This window comes from Neovison vison, chromosome 6, assembly GCF_020171115.1.
Source record: "Neovison vison isolate M4711 chromosome 6, ASM_NN_V1, whole genome shotgun sequence".
NCBI lineage: Eukaryota > Metazoa > Chordata > Mammalia > Carnivora > Mustelidae > Neogale > Neogale vison.
In genome coordinates, this window is record NC_058096.1 from 4,233,264 (window position 1) to 4,255,951 (window position 22,688).

A 22,688-nucleotide genomic window follows, 5' to 3' on the forward strand; every position below is an offset into this window, starting at 1 on the left:
TTTTCCACACAGAAGGGATGAAGAGTACAATGGCCAGAGCTCTGAGTAATGCAAGAAACTGCTGACTTACAATATTGCACACCTGAAACCCGTAGAACGCTGCCGGTTAACTAGGCTTTAACTAATTTAGCTAATAAAAAATCTCATTCTCTATTTCCATACAAGGCAACTAAACTCTGGTCCCACGACACACACACACAACACTGGGCGACCGTCCCCTCTGCCACGGGTCACGAGGACCTGCGGAAACAATTCACAGTAGAAACGGTCTTCCACGACTTCACAGTTCCCGAAGACAGCAAAAACCACAGAAAAGCCAACATCAAAAATCGGCTTTGTACTTGGTAAAGACTCTCAGCCTTTCCCGTTCACACCGCCCCGTCCCGTCAGGGCCCGTTGCTGACAGCAGCCACCTCAACTTTTAAAATAATTTTTTTTTTTTTAAAGATTCTATTTATTTGAGAGACAGCAAGACTGAGAAAGCACAAGTGGGGTAGGGGCAGAGGGAGAGAGAGAAGCAGGTTCCCCGCCAGGCAGGGAGCCCGACTCGGGGCTCCATCCCAGGCCCCCGAGATCCTGACTGGAGCCGAAGGCAGACGCTGAACTGACTGAGCCACCCAGGCGCCCCTCAAACAGTCAACTCTGAGTTTTAATTACTGTCGATGACCCTACAGAAAATGCTGGGCTTGCTCGCCTGGAAAGTACTGACAACTGCTGATTACTGCTGGAAACTGCTGAAGGGACTCCAACGTTCTCTCCTTTCCAGGAGGGCCTGCAGCTGTGGCCAGCCGCATCGAGCACTGGCCTCGGCACGGCCACTCCCCTCGGGGCTCCTGGACGGAACAGACACCTGAGTCGGCTGCTCTCGCCAGTCTCGCTCCCCGGAGGAAGCGGCCGGGTCTGAGATCGATGAACCGCTGCGACGGAGGCGAGACGCCGAGAGCCCGGGCTGAGAGCCTCCTGCGCGCAGGGCCCGGTGTCGGACAAACCCTGCCCGTCCTTTTCGTCTCAAGTGCGCAGGGAGGCCGGCAGCGGGCCGGCCCTGGCCTTGGGGCTGCTGGCTACAAAAGCAGTCATCATTTTCTCACGGCCCCGAATGTCACGGTTTTGCCCCAAGGGCACGTGTCTTGATTTGAGAAAAATAAATCAGCGTAACCCCATGAAACGTGCTTCCCTTCCGTCCAGCGAGCGCGAAGAGCAGTGGCTGTGGGCACGCGGCCTTCATTTACTCCGGAACCAGGACGTCACAAGACAGGTGTTTTATGGCCCAGAACACAGAGCCAGGTGTCACCTTACAGCAAAGGGACCATTCTATCACGGAAGGCCCACTCCATCCTCCTTCCCGCTAGCATGAACAGGCCTGGTGAGCAACGACAGGGTGGGAAAAGTCGGGGGGACCTCCAGGGGACCCCACGCACTAGGACCCCCCCATGAACCAGGAGGGAGGCTGTGTTAGTTGGCTCAGCCTGGGTCTGAACAGAAATTCATCCTCTTGACAGCTCTGAGGCTGGAAATCCAAGATCAAGGAGGGGGCTAGTTTCCTCTGAAGCCTCTCTCCTTGGTGTGCCGAGGGCCGTCCACCTGCTGCCTCTCCACGAGGCCATTCCCCCGCGCACACACGCCCTGCCACCTGTGTGTGCGCACCTCTTCTAAGAGGGACAGTGGGCAGACAGGAGAAGGGCCTGATCACCTCATCCTAATGTAGTCGCCTTTGAAAGGCCCCATCTCCAAATGCAGCCCCGGTCTGACAGAGTGGGGGTTAGAACATCGACTATTATTTGGGCAACGGTGGAGACAGATGGGACAACCACTCTGACTACAGACCGACTCGAGCCCAAATTTCAAGTTCCAAAAATTTACCTTTTTAAAAAACAAAAACAAAAACACACACAGCCTAACCTGGGGCTCAAACTCACGACCCTGAGATCAAGAGCTGTGTGCTTCATGGCCTGAGCCAGCCGGGAGCCCCTGAAGTTCCAGAGACTTGGACAGACTCCTGAAGTAGGAAGGTGCCGGGGCTGTCATTACCGGCTGTGCGAAGCGATCACAGCAGGAGGGGGGGGGTCTATTCCAGGGCTCGCGGGAGGAGGCTGCTGGACCGGCGGTCCACAGAGGTGTGGGCAAGGGCAGGGTCACAGAGCCGAGGTGCCCAGGGGCTGGGCGTGAAGGGCACGGTGGCCCGGGGCCTGGAGGAGGTGGCAGCGGTGGAAGGAAGCACAGCCACGCTAAAACCAGCAGGGAGGGGGAAGTGGCATTTATACACTGAATTCTCTCTCATCCTACCAAGCCCAATCCCAAACCAGGGGACAAGCGAGACTGAGCAGTACGGTTCGCGGAAGCTGGCCACCGAGACAGGACAGAAGGGCCTGTCCCAGGAAAACACCCTCCTCCTCGGGACCCCTAGTGGGTTTGCACACGAGCACCCCATCAGATGCCATCCGCGCGTATATCTACAAGTTATGTGCTAGGAGGCAGCTTAGCGGTGGCTCAGGGCACAAGGTCTGGGACCAGACCAGCTGTTTTCAAATCCTGGCTCTGCCTTGGGCTCCTCACCTGTGAAACGGGGGTAATGAATCCTAAACTTCCATTTTCCCCGATGTCAATCAATGGCTCTAGCAAACTAACCAGAAGGTACTACTTTTCTCTGGTTTGTTGGTTTTTTTTTCCATGAAGAACTAAAATTCTTTGGGGGCAGCTGCGTGGCTCAGACGGCTGGGCTTCCAAGTCTTGGTTTCGGCTCAGGTCATGATCTCAGGGTCATGAGATCAAGGCTGGCCTCGGGCTCTGCGCCTAGAGGGGGAGAATCTTCTCCCCCTCTGCCTCTCCCCCCTCCCTGCTGCTCTGAACTAAATTTTTTTTTTTTTTTAAATAAAAGGATGAAAATTCTTTGGAAAATTTTTTACACAGGTAGTAAACTCTGTTTCTAACCTAAGAGTTCACAAGTATTTATATGCGTAGTAAACATACCATTTCTGGTGGCAGAAATCAAATAAGGAGGAAGTATGTCAAGGTACCACCTTCAGAAAGACTTCTCTCTGTAGCAGAAGCTTCTTAAGAAAAGGCAGTTTCTGAATCCACGGGAAAAGATCACCTGACAAGGACCTGCTTGAATCGTGTATTTGTTTATTTATTTTCCGGATCTCTGACCAGCGCAGCCCGGCCAGCCGCTTCTCGTCGCAGTCAAAGCCGATCTGGCCCGGCGGCTTCCTGGGAAGAAAGAGCACGGAACGCATCTGCAGAGGTCTTGAACTTGCCAGCACAGCAGACCCATGACGTGCCGAAGCCCGCAGAGTGTGGGGAGGGAGGGGCGGTGGCTGTCACAGGAGAGGGACCGGCATGGGGCAGGGCTGGGGCTCCGTGAGCTGCACCGTCCCCCCGCTCAGGGGACCTCGGTCCCGGACGCTCTCGAGAGAAGAGGGAGGGGAGAGGCGCCTGTACCCACCCGCTTTGCCCGATGCAGGCTCTCCTCTGGTCTCCACTTGGCTTTCCTCACTTGCAGTCCTTAAAGAGGGTCCTTGCTCGCTCAGACACACCATGCTGCAGTGTCACTTCCTCCGCCGGTGCCCTCCCCATGGACACGGTGGTCTCCAATGGCTTGCTGGCACAGATGCCATCATGATGCCTAGAACGCTTTTTACAGTTTTCCCCGACATAACTTTGCCTAAATGCCCAGAAGTGGATTTTCACACCACAGGATACTACGTGACCTCACTAGAAATTCCCCAACTCCCCTCCATATAGCCTTTGTGTGACGGGAGGACATCTTAGGAGAACTGTTCCTGTCCCACACCTCCCTTCGAACACACTCTGCAAACTCTTCTTCCCCATCCTTGAATGAAATCTTGGGCAAAGACTGTATTTTTCCAAAAGCTTTGTGGCCGTTCATTTTGTTTGTCTGTTTGTTTTTTTGGACATTAGAAGTCCGGTCCTATCTAAAGACAAAACTTAAGCACAAAGCCCATACCTGGCGTCCGATGCCGTGCGCCCAGGGTGCACCTCAGAAGCCTACAGTGGGGCAGGGAGGCGGGGTGGGATTCGCTGTTTCCCCATCTGCCTCACGACAACGCCCGGAAGAGGAGGGAAGGAAGGTTCGGGGGAAGAAGGTGCTCCTCTCGCGTCAAGACTACCACGTTCAGGGTATGGCTGATGCCTCCTACTCAACCTTCCTCCTGTGGGGCATTCCTTCCCCCATTCCCACCACACAGACCTCGCACCCCACCCCGTATGTCCTGGGGTGGACAAAACCACAGCCCGCCTGTTGGCCACGGATGCTCCCTCCCTCCTTTGTCTCTAGCACCTGATGATCCAGCCCCGAGATCAGCAAACTTTTTCTGTACAGAGCAGGACAGTGACTCTGCCGCTGTAGTGCGAACGCACGCACAGACAACAGGTAAACCACCAATACGATGGCTGCGTTCCCAATAAGCCCTTACAGAAACAGCCAGATGGGCCCACAGGCCTTCGTTTGCTGACCCCGACCTACCCCATGCGAACTCCTCCCGGCGGCCGTCTCCTCTGGGAGACGACCTTTGCCATGGCCCTTTGCCATGGCCAAAGCCTATACTTACATCCCTGTAACGGGGTCCCACACAGTGCCCACTGGACATGAGCTTCTGGCCAACAACAGCAACAAAGACACTACAGAAAAGACTTCTCGACTTGTCCTCCTCTTCCTGGGAGATTTCAAGGAGAAGAAAAGAAGGACAAACTATCTGAAAGCTTTTTTTTTTTTTTGAATTATGAAGCTATTTTTTTCTCCCAAAGCTACGATGGCGCCTGATTTCTGGCTGTGAGTAAAAGCGAGGTTCCTAGCGACTCAGACGAGCTGGGACTCTTCACACTGAGAAGCAAGAAGCGCGTCTAGGGACAGTTGGTGTCGGATCAGCACCTCGAAGAAAATCAGCGTCAAATCACTGCTCCCCCCCAACCCCCATCTCTCAAGGTCAGAAGTCAGCTCTCAAGGTCAGAAGTCAGCTCCCTGTTGACCTGATCAAAGGCAGGAAAGGGCAGAAAGCATCATGCCAGCCAAGCCTGCCACTTTTATCCAGAGAAGTAAGATTCCCTAAAATCCTCCAGGAGACCTTAGGTCCCCCGTCCACAGCCAAGTCCCTACACTGGCAGCTGCAGGGAAAAGCTCCAGGCCAGAGAGGAGAAGGCTGAGAAGGTGTTTTGGTTCAACAACCAACGGAGGGCATCTGCCACCGGCCAAATGACAGCGTCGCCATGACGGCCGTGTTTCGGGACCTAAGCAGGCACGTAAGTAACAAAAGTCCTCTAGGGGCCCACGGGTGGCTTAGTGGGTTAGTGTCCGACCCTGGACAGCTCAGGTCCCCATCTCAGAGTCGGGAGATTAAAGCCCCCCACTGGGCTACGTGGGTGGGGGGGTGTCCACTGGAGAGTCATTCCCTCTGCCCCTTCCCCCGCTCTCTAAACTAACAAATGAATCTTTTTAAAAAATACACTCTATACTCAGCTTATGCCTTTTAACGCTTCCTTTTTATTTATTTTTAATTTTTTTTTTTTTAAGTGGACTCCACACCCAGCCAGGGGCTTGAACTCACCACCTGGAGATCAAGAGTCACGTGTTCCACGGCCTGAGCCAGCCAGGCGCCCCTAACACTTCCTTTTTAAACACGAACAGTCAGCCAAGAATCCCCGGACATTTGTGGAAAGCTTCTGGCGAGAGACGCAGACCAGACGCCCAGACGCAGAACCCAAGAGAAGGACTCGGGGCCAAAAGAAAAAAGGCAGGAAGCCGAAAGAAAAATTAAAAAAAAAAATCTCAAGTTATTTCCTCAGAGAAACAGCAAATCTGCAATTCTGAAACGAGAGTAAAGTACAACCATAAAAAGGAACATTCAGAGATGAAAAGAAAGTGCTCTTGAAAATTAAAGTGAAAGTGGCAGAAATGAACCCAGACCAGAACTCAAAGACCAAGGACGGGAACTAGGAGGAGACCAACTAGAAGGCCAACATCTGGATAACGGGAAGCCCAAAGAAAGAGAACGTTCTAGGGGCACCTGGGGGGCTTGGTTGTTGGGCGTCTGCCTTCGGCTCGGGTCATGATCCCGGAGCCCTGGGATCCAGCCCTGCATCGGGCTCCCCGCTCAGCAGGAAGTCAGCTTCTCCCTCTCCCGCCCCCCCACCCCTGCTTGTGTTCCCTCCCTCTCTCTCTATGTCAAGTAAACAAACAAGACCTGAAAAAAAAAAAAAAAAAAAAAAAGAACATTTTACTAGAAGATTTCTTAGAATTCAACATCCTGAGCTTCTAGCCTGAAAAGACCAAGTGCTAACATAAAAACAAAACAAAATCCCCCCCCCGCCCCCGAGCCATACTAAGACACGTGGTGAATCTCAGAATCCGGCACGTGGGCACCCCCACGGCTCACTATCTTACACACGATCGGTACACACAGAGTGACAAGTGCCAGCGCTAATCTCTGCAGGACGCAGGGGGCTGGGGGCTGGCTGGAAGATCCAGGACCTTTGGGCCCTGGGGTCTGCATGCACTCCCAGGGCAGGGATCAGAGGTCATGCGGATCCAAGGAGCCACAGGATCCCTGTGCCTCTCCCTGGGCCCCTGCCAGGAGCCCCATGCACAGCTCTGCAGACGCTGGGGTGGGACATGAGGCTGAGGTTTGAGGCTGGGCAGGCCCCTGCCTTTGCCCCGAGGCCTTGAACGCAGACACTAGGATGTTTCAGACACTAGGATGTTTCAGTTCTCCGGCTGGGCCAGCTCATAAATGCAGGACAGAGAGGCGTGCATTCACAGCCACTGGGATAAGCAACCCGAGCAAGGCACCAGCTCAGGTGTGCAGGGGAATGTGACGATGGTCCTCAGACACACGGTTGGCCCTCTACCAAGCGCCCAGCGCAAGGCTTGCAACCCGCCGGCCCACAGTCCCTCCCATTTGGGTGGAATGAACAGGGAAGTGGGTACCAGAAAGTACCATATCGCACAGGGTTAAGAAGCCATCTGACCAAAGGGGGACAAAGTATCTCATCTATTTCTGAAATGAGTGCATACGTCGGAATAAGCACACAGCTGGGTGATCAATTCTTAGGCCATCAGGAAGCTTGTGGATTACATGTGAGTGTCAGTGGGTCTGAGGACCTGGCCCCATCCTGTACCCCTTGTCACCCTGTTCTCGGGCATCGCAAGGCACCAGGCACGCAAGGGATGTTCAAAGTCTTTGGTTCAGAGCACTCGATCTTCAAAGGAGATTTTGTGGTTGTTTTTAACCTCAAACATCATCTCCCTTTGCCCCCTCCCCACCCCCAACCATTTTCTCTGGCTCAGTGCCCACATCCTCCCCTTCTGGAAAAAAGTTCAAAGGACAGATATCAATGAGCAGTACACTCCGGACGGACTCACAGAAGCTTCTGTGAGTTAGATTCTAGATCACTTTAGGGAGTTAGGATTTTAAAGTACAGAGTCTTAAAAATAAACAAATAAATAAAGCAGAGCTTTAAAAGTGTTTTTCTGCAGGGCCAGAATGAGGCTCTCAAAAAGCTTCAGTGACAGAGAGAATTCCTTCCCTCATTCCCCAGACAGGAGGCCAACCTGGCCAGACACAGTGCCCGCAGGAGGGCCGCAGACTGAGCCAACAGTTCTGTGACCCTCCAGCCTCCGGGTGCACGACTCTGCACTCCGCCTGACCGCCTTCTCTAAGCAGCCATTGGACCCCAGACGCTGAAGGTGAGCCCGCGCAGCCCTCAGCCCACACCTGGCAGGAGCCTGGGCCAGAGTCGGGGTGAAGGGGGAGGGATGCCCATGCCCTTGCCTTCAGCTGGGACTGAGTCTCTCCGGCATCCGCTCCCAGGGATCCTCGGGGGCCTGTGCCCGCTGCCCACACCGGCACCTTCCCCCTGCTACATGCTTTCCTTCCCCTCTCACTTCTCCACCCACTACACGCGATTCCCGAGATCCCCTCCCAAACACACTGCCCGCTTGCACGCTTGTCTCCGTCTGTGTCTGGGGAACCTGACAGTGATCTCCTGGCGGCCCCTCGTCCCCGGGCAGGCTGAGCTTAATTTTCCTTTTTAATTCAGAAACTCCTGGCTAACCATATTCAGCTCCCTTCCCCCAACTCTTCACTACACACACACACACACACACGTGCGTGCACTGCCTCTGTAAGGACTTTGTTGTAATAAAATCTAACCCCAAAACCCAATTTTAAAATAGAGGAAAGAGGAGCTGCTCCCAAAGCCAGCACCTCCTCAGAGGTGCCCAGGGCCCACGTGCACTCTTGGCGTGTGTCTCCCCCACCCCGCCCGCCCAGGGGTACAGGAGGCGCCTTCACCTGCCTGGCTTCACCCTGGAACCTGGTTCTCCCCAACTGCTCAAGGCTGGGTCTTCCACGTTGCTGGTCACCATCCAGCTGTGCCTCCTCGAAGAGCTTTCCTCTCCCCGCCGGGCTGGAACAGTCTATTCTGACCCATGCCCATCACCAGGCTGGACTGTCCCAGCAGTTACCGGAAATTCTGTTTACTGTGTTTACAGTCTATCTTGCCAACGAGCACACGGGTTCTAGAAAATCAAGGACCATCTCTGTCCTTGTCAACCAGTGGTGCATCCCAGGGCTTAACACAGGGTCTGGCACACAGTAGGTGCTCAATAAGGATGCTGAATGAGCAGAACCGCGATGCTGGAATGAGACAGGGCGGTGAGGCTCAGGGGCGAGCCGCAGGTGTCCTAGCGGTCACTCCCTGCTCCTGCCCCTCCTAGACACTCTCCCCTCCCCGCTCCCAGGCCAGGTTGTTTCCAGGATTTCTCACCCCTCGTGACATTTTAGACCCGATCATTATTTGTCACGGGGGGCTGTCCCGTGCGTGCCCTGCAGGACCTTCAGCAGCACCCCGGTGAAATCACCCAATATGTAACAGCCCAAACGTCTCAAGACAGCACCATATGTCCCCCAGCTAGGGCACAGCTTCCGGGGATGGGGAATGGAAAAACGTCTGTGTTAGACCTATTTGCTGCCCTGGGTAAAAGCTCTCTGCCCACCCTCCGTGGAGAGGACTAGGAAGCAGAGAAACCAACACTATCACATTTCCTTTTTGCTGAAACAAAAATAACCACCCTCCCACTAGGGGGAGGGGCAGCAACACAAATCTGTTACTGGAACCATTGGTAACAACTTCTGATTCTTCGTCCTCTTCAGAGCAAGGACACTTTCTAGAGCATTGGCTGCTCGCATGGGCACCAAGCCACAAAGCAACAGTTACCAGTCGGCAACAAGGTAGCCACAGGATGGGGGGCCTGAAACCGACATCAGCTCCCCCTCCCGAACTCCACGTCTGCTGAACCCAATGACTGAAAAAGTAGCCCTTGTTATCTAGACATTTTTTATTTTCATTTCGTTTCCTACTAATTCATGTTTATTGATTTACAAATTATCGCTCTGTGACAGAAGGAAATTTAAAAAGGACACCGTCAGCACACACGCCTTTAGAACATTCTCCCTGGAGAAAACGCAAGCCGTGTTTCCAACCTGCCAAACAAGAAGTTTTTGGAACACAATCTGCTTGAGGTAGAGATTTTGCTAATAAACCCGCAGAGGGCAACGCTAACCAAACAACCACACTTAGGAAGATAAAAGAACCAACCCCTTCCACGCAGGGAACCACGGAGCAGAAGATCTGGCTTCTCTCGTGGCTCCCAAACAGCATCCATGGACGGGTGGCGAGCGACTGATGGGGGGTGGGGGTGGGGCACCAGGAGGGCATGGTAAAAATGCAGATTCTCAGGCCCAGTGTCTCATCTGGTCCATCTGGGCTGGATCCCGGGAAACAGTGTTTAACTGCTGTAGCAGGCACTCTTAGTCCTTCCTAGGCCTGCTGGGCTTGGGGACAAAAGCTATAGCAGGGACCGGGGAGCCTGCAGTACCCATTCTCCTCTGGCCCCTCCGCCCTTCCCAGGACACCGAGATCGATTCTGCATTTTGACAGACATCTAGGTGACTTGCCTGCACACACCGGCTGAAAATCCGAACTTCTGAAAGCACTCCGAACTACAACAGATCATAGCCGTTGCGGGTTCAAGTCCTAGCAAGGCTCTCAGGTCACCCGGTCCAATCTCCTAATTTACAAACTGAGGAATGAGGCGCCAAGAGGCTCTCCCACACCAAGCACTCAGCAAGCCCCACCTCCGGGATCAGCACCCAAACACCCAATTCCCAAATGAGTGCAGTTCAGCCGGCTTCCCAGCAACTTGTCCGACTGGAAGAGGCTTCTGGTTTCCAGGGGGCAGCCTGATGTCACGGAAAGGGCTCTGGAGGCCCACGGACGCTTCGGGAATCCACATCCACCTTCCCCAAGCAGCAGCGTCCCTTCCGGCAAGGGTCCTGATTGTCCCAACCTCTCTGCTGCCTGGAAGACTTTCTGATTCAGTGTTCTCCTCCATGCTTTCCCCATGTCACCACTTTCTGAGGGGCTGGCTTGGGGCTGGGTTTGGGGGATTTTGGGGCATTTGGCTTTGTTGTTTTGTTCCAGGCAGCGGGTCTGCATGGCTGGCAGCCTGAGGTAGTCCCCTGCCCACCACCGACTGAGGCCATCTATCCAGTGCGGGCTCCGGAGGGCTTCAGCAGTGGGAGCACGAGCCTGGCCTGAGCGAGACCAGGTATAAATCCTCCCGCTGGGCCATTCCCGGTCTAGTGTGAAAGGGAAGGAAAGAGGTTTCCCACAGCCTTTACGGCTCCGCAGAATGATGAAGCTGCCCAGGGCAGCCCTCGCTGTACTCTTCCGACAGTCCTCTTGATCTTTCTCAAATGGAAATGCTAAGACTGTGTATTTCCAGGTACAGATATATGACGCACCATATAATAAAAATCCAAAAATGTCCAACCCGGGACCTGTGTTGGCTAGCACACATTAACCCATAAACAAACCTCCTAGTTTCCTAAATGCGGTTACACCAGTTTTGTTTCTTTCACTTGGTTACACCAAGAGTATTTTTTTTTTCCTCTTTGAGAATTCCAAGAGCAAAAAAGCAACTGAACAGCAACAGGCAAAAAATCAAATAGTCCATTTGGACCAGAAGGGGCCAACGGGGCGCCAAGCGACAGCCCATCCAACTGTGAATCACGCACATTCTCCACGGCTCAGGAAACTAGCCCGGAATACGGGCTATACACCCTTACTCACATTTTGCCCGTGAACGTATATACACGAAGTCACAGAAGGCAAGCTGGGCCACCCACCTGCCTCGCAGCTGCACTGGTTTCCTAGATAATGTCCCTCGTCACCAACGTGCACTAAGCCACACCAAGCCCAGGCTGGGCAAGAAGAACAGAGCGCGCGGAGGAATCCAGGATGTCGGGCCATGGAGCCGAGCGTGAGCAGGGGCCCCACTGCTGGTGGTTGGAGGAGCTGTCCGGCTAGAGACAGAAGTGCCCACCATCACCATGGACCTGTGTACTCCCGCCACACCCTGCCTGGGTTGGGGCAAAGGTCAGCAGCCTCCAACCCCGACCTTTAGCCTAGGTGGACCCTGAATCCGGACACAAAAGGCCGACCCATTCCATTCTGTCTGAGCTACGAACCCCAAGGCACGGTGCCAGGCACCAGCGGGAAGGGAAAACGCTGTCCTGAAACGTCTGTCCTCGGGTCCAACACGACAAGAACCAACCTTAAGCTCCCCCTTTTGGTTTTTAGTTTAGAGGGGCCAGCAATGTTCTAGGAGGAACAGAGAGCCCGGATGAGGTTATGCCCACCTGTCTTCAACGGAGGACATCCGAAGTCAAGAAAGTGTTATGGGACAGGAAGACATACTAGAGGAGAAAGGTCTGTCTCTATCAAACGTATTCAGTAAAGAGGAGTGATGGATGCTTTAGAGTCTTTTTTTTTTTTAATATTTTGTTTATTTGAAAGAGCAGGAGTGGCGAGGAAGGGCAGAGGGAAAGGGAAAAGCAGGCTCCGTGTTGAGCACGGAGGCTGACACGGAGCTTGATTTCATGACCCTGAGATCAAGATCTAAGCAGAAACCAAGAGTCAGATGCTTAACCAACTGAGCCACCCAGGTGCCCCTAAAATGCATTATAAAAAAAAAATAGGTTGAAATCCTAATCTCTGTCTCTACAGTTGTAACGAAGCTGAATAAGGTCAGAACGGACCGGGGTGAACCCTAATGCAATGACAGGTGTCATTTTAAGAAGCCAGTTTGGACCTAGAGACTTACACACGGGGTGGGGGGGGGGTTTCATTTGAAGACAGACACAGAGACCGGAGAGATACAGCCTGGAGCCGCGGAACGGGGAGGAGGACTCCAGGCAGCCACCAAAGCTGGGAGAGTCAGGGGAGGGACAGGGCCCTGGCAGCATCTCCCTCGGGGTGACTGACCTCCAGGACTGCAAGAGAATATACTTCTGTTGACTTAAGTCACCTGCTTTGTGGGATCTGTGACAGCGGCTGTAGGAGGCTAAAAGCTCAAAAGATCTCCAACCAATAAGGGAAAGGCAGCACAGTTGGATCACCTGCCCACTGCCATCACCGGTGTAAAGCCACCAGCATCCGGGATGCTTCCGGCCACACCCAAGTCCTCCGCAGGTGAATGAAAATGGTTTTTTGTTTGTTTGTTTTTTTAAAGTCCAAGTGCACAAGGGGAGCAGGAGCGAAGGGCTGGGTCTGCAGGACGGAACTGGCAGACCTCCCTGACGGACACCCCAGCTCTGCTACTCACCAGGGGACCTTGGACAGATTACTGGGCCTCTCTGTGCTCTGCTCTCTCCGTCTGATAATTAAGTCGCACAACTTCCACATCCTTCCTAGGGCTGTTCGGAGAATAAATGAGGTGATCTGTGCAAAAGCCTAGCATGGTACCCACCATCCAGTAGCCTGGGATAAAAGTTAGCTGTTAATATTAACGGTTGTTAGTGACTTCTCAGACTGTCCCTCTAAGGTGCTTTCAGCAGGTGCCTCGGCCTGGCCTTTCTGCCTTCTGAAGGAGGACCTGCATCTTGAATTCCTCCACGAAGCTCAGAGTCGCCGCTACCATGTGCCACTCACAGGAGCTGGGGGGAACCTTGCTCTACTTTCCTGTTCTTCGAACCCCCGCCATCTCTCCCTTCCCATTGTCCTTCGTCTTTACCATCTCGCTGCGTTCCATCAAGTTTATTCTTGGTGCCCATCGCCTTCCTTTTTCCAGCCTCGCCTGCAGTGAGTTTCATGTAATTTAGGGACACTGGATTGCTTATTCTAAAAAAGACAAACTCCTAAATTGCATATACTTGGCACATATCTTCAATCCAAAGTCTTCCAAACAATTGTGTACTAAGAAGTGGTAAGCCAATGCGCCATGATTAAAATGTGAGTCCCCAAAATAATTTCTTAGCTCCTTACAGTAGAATGTTTAAACACGAAAATCGTGTTGCCGTCTGTTTCCTCCGTATTAGCGGAGATGACAGAAAATCTTTCAACAGAAATCCCTAAGGGCTTTTTGAGGCCATTACAAGGTATAGAGCTGCAGACCCTTAGCATTTCCAGGCAGATTGATTGCGTCAGGGTGAAAGACTTTTTTTAAAATAATGGAAATTGCTATAATTATAATCACTTTAGAACACCATTATTATTATTAATAAGACCAAATTGCATGGTTCAAGCGGCTGCTGGTTCTCTACTGTTCACAAGGAGTCACGTGATGGTATCGAACACCTGGCACTCATCTCCATGCCAACGTGGCCCTGCTCTCGCACGGGCTTCGGGGCACATGCCTGTGATGTCTTCAGCGGTGGCAGGCAGAACGACTGACCACCCCCCTCCCCAGTTCTTGGTGTAAGCATTCAGGGAACGAGCACATGTCCAACAGTGGGGTTTTCCCACAGGAGAGCGGGGGCCTGGGCGGCGCTGGTCCTGTTGACCTTTCCCTCTCCCACGCGTCCCTGTAGCCAACGATCAGCAGGTTGCCCTGCAGGGAGGGAAGGGCTCCAGGGCAGCGCGGGGCTGGAGTCCATCGTTGGTCACCCATTAGGTCCCTAACACCTTGGGCTTTAAGGTCCAGGGATCTCTCCCTGGATAGGGTAGTTAAAGGCCAAATTTTGTTTAAAAAGAGAAAAATAGGGGTGCTGGGCTGGCTCTGTCGATCAAGCATTGGCCTTTGGTTCAGGTCATGATCCCAGGGTCCTGGGGTTGAGCCCCACCTGGGGCTCCCTGCTCAGCCGGGAGTCTGCTTTTCCCTCCCCCTCTCGCTCCCCTGCTTGTGCTCTCTGTCAAATAAATAAATAAATCTTAAAAAGAAAAAAGGGGGAAAGAAAAGGAAGCAGGGAAGAAAGGGAGCAGGCAGGTATATGCCCAGTGGAGTCTAGCCTCCTAGCTTCTGGAGCCCAGCCACGTGGACTACTCGCTGTCACTGCTGGCTCTCCCGCTTTCTTGTCCTACTCCCTGGGCCAGTCATTCAACCTCTCCACGCTTGTTTTCCCAGCCCCTAAATGGGTATCAGAGCCGTGGGGTGGTTGTGAGGATCCCCCCAGGACAACACCCCCACGGCACGGCGCTTGACGCGAGGGGAGCCCTCCCCACGGCTGGGGACTGTTACCTCTCCAAAAATTCTTGGTTATTTAATGCCTGAATTTACAATTGCATTTTTCTCTCCACCTAAGCAAGTTTTATTTTAGGCTTAGGAGAATCAGCAAAGAATAAATGCATAACTCTTGGCCGTTAATAGAGCAGGAAACCTCACTCCGAGTTCAGAAGTCACCCCAGGGCCTGCGGCGAATACCTTGCTGGTGGCCAGAGACATTTCAGGAGGAGAGAGGGAAGAAATGAATCCCAATGTGCTTGTCTCTAGTACCCAAGAGTTTATAGTAGGCCTTTGGAGAGATCGTACGCACGGATTTTGCTATAAAACAACTTATTACTAAATCAGGCCAAGAAGGAGGAACAGAATATTTCATTCCCCGTCAAATGTAAAAATTAAATCTGGATTGTTAAAAACAGCCTTCCCTGGAAACATGCTCATCTTTAACTGAGAAATAACCTTGAATGAACTACCTCCTTGGCCAAGGTAAAGATATAAGCAGTAGGCATGCAATACAATCCTGTTAATTAAACTTCATCATTTTAAAATAAAGGTCACTGGGATGCCTGGCTGGCTCAGCCCATAGACCACGTGACTCTCAATCTCCGGGAGGTTAAGTTCAGGCCCCACAGTGGGCCTAGAGCTTACTTAAAAAAAAAAAATAATAAAATAAAGGTCACTGGATTAATTAATAAAGAAAAGGTATTATTTATGAAAGGCTTTTTTTTTTTTTTTTTTTTGAGAGCCCAAGAGAAATCTTCCCATTCCCCGCCCCCTTCTCTTAAGGCTTTTTCTTCCCCCCTTCCTGTCTTCTCTGGAGGGAGATATCAAGGACCCCCTTTTTCTTTTTCTTTTTAAAGATTTTATTTATTTATTTGACAGACAGAGATCACAAGTAGGCAGAGGCAGGCAGAGAGAGAGGGAAGCAGGCTCCCTGCTAAGCAGAGCCCGATGCGGGACTCGATCCCAGGACCCTGAGATCATGACCTGAGCCGAAGGCAGAGGCTTAACCCACTGAGCCACCCAGGCGCCCATCAAGGACCCCTTTTATCACAGTGCCCAAAGTGCCCAAATCTTTACTTTAGTACAAAGACTTCCCTTCCACTCAAAAATTAACAAGAGCACTTCCCCACAAAGCACATATTTCATAAACGGAGAGTCATTTCCTGTTTGAAAGATCATCCTTGGGCCACAAAAGAGGGTCATCCACAAAATACTGGGAAATCTTGGGAAGGCAGGTTCTCACCAGGAGCGCGTGTCTTCACGTGGCCCCTCTGACCAGCAACCACACCCCTGCGGTCAAGTTAAGCTCCCTCAGCTGACACCCTCCTCCTCCCTGCCCACCATCCACCCGGGCAGGCAAGGCTTAGAGGAAAGGCAACCAGAGTTCAAGTGTTGAGCAGAACACATTTCTGGAGGGTTTTTTTTTTTTTTTTAAAAAGACTAATTAAGCAAGTATAGAAGTTACTCAGTAGAGTTTCTTTTTTTAAAAAGAATTAGCATGGCGCCTCTTTCCTCTTAAGCAAGTCTTGAATAATTTAATTAGAATTACACCAAAGTCATGAGTATGTTCTATTTATGGGGGAATCATAGCTGAATTGAAACTCAAATGACAATGTTAAAAATAAAAACAAAGTATCTTGGGACTGTACTCAATTGATAAGAAAAACCTGACTTCAAATCACACTTAGATCAGGTAAACGTGGAAAGGGGGGGGACCAAATCGACTTCGGGAATTGTTTCTCTTAAGATTACTGAGCCGGGGGTGGGGGTGGGGGGGGCATTCGTTTCGTGCTACAAGAAGTGCTAATAAATAAAATCAGATTAAAATAAAAAGAAGGCTGCTGGGTTTTATTTTTATTTGGTCATCAGGAGGCCACTCGGTCCCCGGAAGCCTTACTCAGCCTGGATTTTTCCGCAGGAGCTGGACCGCATTTAGTACATTGCACACACACGTGTGCAGACGCTGGCTCGGTGCAGAGAGGCTGGGCGGCTGGGCGGGCGGGAGGAAGCCGACGAGCCAACTCTGGGAGAGCAGAGCCGCGCGGCGGCCACGCGGCCCCCTCCGCCCGCAGCCAGGGAGCCTCCGCGTACTGGGCTGCTCGGCGGGGCTCGCGCACAGATCCCACTCCAGGCACTGCGCCTCCGGAGCCGGCCACCAACCCCCGTAGCAATGAGACAGCAAGGGGGTGGGAGGGCGGGGAGGAGATCGGGCATCCAAGGTGAGCCCCCAGGAGCCACAGCATCGCGCCCGAGGCCCACGGTGCCGGCTCCCCACTCGCCAGAAGGGCTGCCCGTTGGAGGCGCTCGCCGCACCGCCGCTCGGAGGGGAGGACTAACAAGTTGTGAAACACTCGCGCACACCCTCGACTGAGCCCGGGGCAGGACGGTCGGCGCTCCGCGTCCCCAGGGCGCGCGCCCCGCTCCCGGCGCGAAGGGACCCCCCCGGCGTGTCTCCACTCTGGTCTACCGAGGTGTGGTCGGGGGCGACGCTAAACCGCGCGCACGCTCCGCTGGGCGCTCCCCCCGAACCCCGGAAAACCCGCGGCTGCAGCCTGGGAGACCGCAGGGGTGGTGGGGCGCGGGTCCGCTGGGTGAGCGAGCGCCCGCCAACCTACCTTCTGCGGGGGGGTTCCGATCAGCATCTCCAGGTAGTAGCCACGGCCGGAGTCCCCCTGCAGGTTGTCCACCATGGCCAAGAAGTTGGCTGCGCCGCCGGCGGGCTCCAGAGCGAGCGCCAGGCCGTCGGCTTGGGGTGCAGCGCGGGGCGCGGCGGGGGTCCCGGGCCCGGGGGTGGGCGCAGCCACGCGGAGGGGCAGCGTGAGGGGTGCGGGGGCCGGCGCCGGGGCTGCGCGCAGGAGCCACTGGGCCAGCAGCGGCAGCAGCAGCGCCCGGGCCTGCGCGCCCATGCCCGCTGCGGGGCCCGGGGGGCGCGCCCGGCCCGGCCCGTCCCGTCCGGCGCTGGTGGCGGCGGTGGCGGTGGTGGCGGGGGCGCGGCGGCTCGGTGCGGGGCTGCGGGCAGGGCTAGGCGCGCACCGGGCGGGCGGCGGCCGCTGGGAGGAGCGCCGCGGGAGGAGGACCGGGGAAGCGGGAGGAGGCGCCGGAGCCGGAGCCGCCCCAGCCCGCGCCGCCAACTTGAGCAAGTTGGTCGCCGCTGCCCCCTCTGGCGGGCGGCGGCTGCCCCGCAGGGGCCGGGCCCCTCCCCCGCGGCCAAGGTCACAGCGGAGCGCTGGGTCCGCCGGAGCGCACCGGGCGCGCCCTACCCGCTCTCGCTGGTGTGGGGCCGCGCCTCTTCACCGGGAAACTCGAGTCCTGAATTTCCTCGGAATGCGCCCCGCTGCTACGGCCAACGGATGTGACGAGGCTCATCTGATACCAGGGGGAAAGTTTCGGGAACCCTTAAAGGGGCAGCGAGGGCCTGAACCGGCCCTGTGGCCCCGCGTGCGAGGGAGCCCCGCAGCGGTGGGGGGTGACCTGAGGGTCGGAGAGGAGAAGAGAGAATCGTCAGAGAGCCGCGAGCATCTTCGGGAGTCGGCGCCTGCCCTCGCTAAGTTCATCCCCGCCGCACTTACACCCACCCGAGTCTGGCTGCGTCTCTGGGCATTTCTAGTGCGCTGAGCCCCCGCCCCCACCCCGGATCCTGCTCATTCCCTCTCCCCTCTCCCCACTTCGGCCCCTAGCGGCTGGGGGTGGGGGTGGGTTGGGGGTGGCCAGGGAGAGCGCGAGAGCTTTCAAGACCTCTCCCTAGAAATCTTGGGAGGGGGAGGGGGCCTCGGCTCCCCCAGGCGCCCGTCGTCACCTCCCGGGAGGTGGTGTCCGCCGCTGGCTTTGAACTTGGGCTTCTCCTCCCCAGGACCGTCCGTAAGGCCGATGAGAAGCTGCCCGGAGCCGCTCCTTCAGCTCCCCCAGGACTCCCTCCGTCCGCCGAGCAACTCGCAGTCACGATGCACAAATCAGGGCGGCCAAGTCTGGGCCGCTGCCTTCCCTCCGTCTCCTCCCCCTCCGCCAGCCCTCGGCGGATTATCTAATTAATACTTGTTTAGCCGCGGACACGAAGACCAAAGAAGTATCAGTCGTGCAAACAAGGAGGGTGATTTTATTTGAGGTACTAAACGCAGGGGGGACAGCTGCACCTGCTAAAGCCCATCGATTTCTACTGAAACAAGGAGCAGAAAAATCTCTCTACCTCCTCCAGCTGAATTATGCTGGCTGTTTAAAAAAAACAAACAAACCCATCTTCGAAACAGTGGGAAGGTTGGAGCAAAGCTTCACTCCTCCCTGTAATTTCCAGCTACTTCTGTTCAAGATTTGATTTTTATTCTTGTCTTCTCAATTTCAGAATCAGGTCTAACTCTGCAAAGGACCCCCATGTCAGAGAGCTTCAGTCGCGTCTGTGAGAATCACGTTTTCCCCAAACTCTATCCCAGCTTTAACAAATCCTCAGCCTCAAAATGAAAGGCCTAGTTGGGCCTGTGATATAACCTAAATTGATATCCTCATAAATCTGCATAGTAATTCCAGACCTATTATATTCATATATTCATATATTCACATTTCAAATTCAAGGTTGTAGAGGAAGTATAATTTTTAAAGAATGATTATTTATACTCCTTAGTGTCCAGTCTTGAGGGGTTCGGAAAGACATGCAGACAGTTCTCGGAAGAACATAACCTTGGAAAAAGCGCATGGAATTTATTAAGGGCCTTGGCATTGGGGCTCCCTGGCGTGAAGTTCAACATCAGAGACATTTGCTCTAATAATTAAAAACCACGAGGGAAAACTTAAAAAATCAAGTCTAATTAAGGTCTGTCCTTCACGGGGCTCCTGACTCCACCCAGTGTGAGGAGTCTTTGTGAACTTTTCATTTTGAAAGGGCTGGTTTAGGTTTACGGGAAAACGGATGCGTTCAAGTCTAGTTGCCAAAGAGCTCATGTAGTTTTCATGGACGGAGAGCTCTCTTGTCAGAAAAGAACGTGGGCTGAAGCGACAGCCTCAGATGACCGTGCCCTTGGCCGTCTTCGTTTTATGAATGGGTTCATGGATGGTGGTTCTTAACCCCTCAGAACAATGGCACTGCCTGCGTCTGGGAAACAATCATTTCACCTGCCAGGTGTTCTCTCTGAGGGGGGGCAGGAGATGGGTGAGCCCGGCGGTGGGGGTTAGGGAGGGCACAGACTGCAGGGAGCACCGGGGGTCACACGCAAACAATGAATCACGAAACATGACTTCAAAAACCAATGATGTACTGTATGGTGACTAACATGAAAGAAAGAAAGAGAGAGGAAGGAGGGAAGGAAAGAGAGAGAAGGAAGGAAGACAGACCCTCTGGGGCAGGCCTCTCAGGGGGCAGGATTAGAGAGTCTTTTTATCCTTCCAGAAGCTTCTCTAAGAAAGAAGCCACTTCCCATTGCATGGGTGAGCAGGGGGAGGGACACAGGGGGAGAAGGTGGACCCCTCACGCCCCACACACCCTCTTCAAACTGCCCCCTTCCCCCTCCATGCACTGAGGCCCCCAGCCATGCACTTCCTGGGCCACTCAGAAAAACCAGGGCCTACAAGTGAGACTGGCCCATCCTCCTTGGAAAGAGCAAACCTCCTGACCAAGAACGGTCCTGGGGGTGCCTGGGTGGCTCAGTGGGTTGAGGCCTCTGCCTTCGGCTCAGGTCATGATCTCAGGGTCCTGGGATCGAGCCCCGCATCAGGCTCTCTGCTCAGCGGGGAGCCTGCTTCCCCCTCTCTCTCTACCTGCCTCTCTGCCTGCTTATGATCAATCTCTCTCTCTCTCTCTGTCAAATAAATAAATAAATCAAATCTTAAAAAAAAAAAAAAAAAAACTGTCCTGGACAGCAGACGGTGAGCGTGGTTCTTGCGTCCTGTCCAAGGAGCCAACCAGGGAATCCTTCCAGAAGTACGTGCTGCGTGGCTGGGAAGATTGTCCCCCGTGTGTTGGCTGTTCACCAGCTGTCCCTGCTAGCTCTGAGCTCTTCTTACACCAGCAATCCTCAAATTTGGGGTCTCAGAACCCTTTAAAAATTGGGGTCCCCCCATGGGGCCCCTGGGTGTCTCGGTGGGTTAAGCATCCCACTCTTGATCTCAGCTCAGATCTTGATATCAGGGTCATGAGTTCAAGTCCCACATAGGATATAGAGATTACTTAAAGGCGGAGGACCCCAAGGAATTTTTATTTATATAGATCATATCTATCAGTAGTTACCAAATTAGGGGTTAAAACAGATGTTTTAACAATATGTAACAATGCATTTAAAAATAATGCAATAAACCCATTATACAACAACATAAAATAACATTTTAATGAAAACTAATCTATTCAAAAAGCGAGAAGAATGGTTATTTTGCATTTTTGCAAGTCTCTTTATCCGGCTTAATGGAAGGCAGCTGGGTTCTCCTATAGGCTTCTGCATTCAGTCTGTTTGGAAGCCTCTGGAAAATTCTATCCAGCACATAGAACCGAACAAAAGTGAAAAAGACAACACTTCAGAATCATGATAAAAACAGTTCTGAGCTGAGAGGCCCCGCGCAAGGGTCAGAGCGTACTTGGAGCCCTGCTGTTTTGTCCGGTCTTCGGTTTCTACGTTTGCATCTACATTTTCCTCATGTAATGACTGCTCGGGGTCAGGTACGGTGTCGGGCTACTGGAGGAAGGTCTGGTCCTTGCCCTGGACTGCAGACTCAGTCAGGGGCTCCTTCTCCGCCGGAGCGCCTCCCGCACTCAGCAAGAGGAAGCCACCGAGGCCCCTGAGAGCCCGTCAGCTCGTCTCTTTATTCTCCGGTAGCTTCATTTTTTGCCTGCCGCCTGCTTCCTTCTCAGAAACTTCCAAACACGCTTGCAGCCCCCACTTCTCTTTTTTTAAACCCATCTTCATCCCACTTCTGCCGGTTACCGGCCCTTATCTCCCTCCCCTTAGAGCCGCACTCGGTGGAAGAGCTGCTTGGGCTCCTTTCCTCCTCTTCCTCCGACGACAGCCTCTCCTAACCCTGCAAACCTCCACTCCCAAAGGGACAGGCCGCTCAGCATTTCTCCTGCATTCCCACCCGGCCCCTGGGCAGCTCTCCATGCTGGTTCCTCTGAGCCAAGCCTGGCTGCTGAGCGAGTCACCTGGGGAATCCTTCCCATTCAGCTGGTTTGGGACCAGCCTCCAGAACTGCGAGTTTTAAAAGCTCCCCCGGTGAACCAGGAAGTAGAGCACGGGAGAAAGGGGAGCAGGTATCAGATGGAAGAGATGCAGGAGCCACGAATTGATTTGGAAATGTCAGAAGATATTCCCAAGATCTTTTTTTTTTTTTAAAGAATGTATTTATTTATTTGACAGACAAGTAGGCAGAGAGAAAGAAAGAGAGGAGGAAGCAGGCTCCCCGCTGAGCAGAGAGCCCGATGCGGGGCTCAATCCCAGGACCCTGGGATCATGAGCTGAGCCAATGGCAGAGGCTTAACCCACTGAGCCACCCAGGCACCCCTCTTTTTTTTTTTTAAATGAAAGATTTTATCTATTTGAGAGAAAGAAAGAGAGGGAGAGAGAGCACATGAGCGGTGGGGGTGGGGCTGGCACAGGGAGAGGGAGAAGCACCCTCCCCACTGAGCAGGGAGCCCAATGTGGGACTTGATCCCAGAACCCCGGGACCATGCCCTGAACCGAAGGCAGACGCTTCACCGATGGAGCCCCCAGGTGCCCTGAGATCGTTCATATTTTAAAAAACAAGCTTTGGAGTGCCTGGGTGTCTCAGTTGGTTGAGCTCTGACTCTCCGTTTGGGCTTGGGTCGTGATCTTGGGATGGTGGGATGGAGCCCCACGTTGGGCTTGGCACCCAGTACTGAGTCTGTGGAGATTTCCTCCCATTCTCTTTCCCTCTCCTTCTGCTCCTCTCCCTGTTTGTGTTCTCTCTCTCTCTCAGATGAATAAATCAAGTCTTTAAAAAAAATAGGAATAAGCCTTGCTGTGTCTACTGGAAAGGGCTACATGCAATGAACACCCACAGATCCTACATTAGGGCTTCTAAATATCACTTCCCTGTAAAGCAAACTGTGCCCCTCCTCTCAAGAAGGCTGATTCCAGGTCTGGGGAAGAAACGGGGCAAGGTCACCCCAGAGCATTTTGTCATACCAGAAAGCAAGAATGTGACCAAAGACTCTGGAGGCCCTGTCTGGGGCTGGGAC

At 53.5% G+C, this 22,688-nt stretch overlaps 1 protein-coding gene across 1 annotated transcript in view; it reads right to left on the reverse strand.

The window, feature by feature from the left end:
- BACE2 (beta-secretase 2) overlaps positions 1 to 17,424 on the reverse strand; it is an 83,602-nt gene extending 66,178 nt beyond the window's left edge. Inside the window, exon 1 of the mRNA XM_044250903.1 lies at positions 17,134 to 17,424. Within this exon, the coding sequence (XP_044106838.1) occupies positions 17,134 to 17,424 (291 nt within the window). The remainder of the gene's footprint in view (positions 1 to 17,133) is intronic.
- Between the last annotated feature and the right edge of the window lie 5,264 nt (positions 17,425 to 22,688).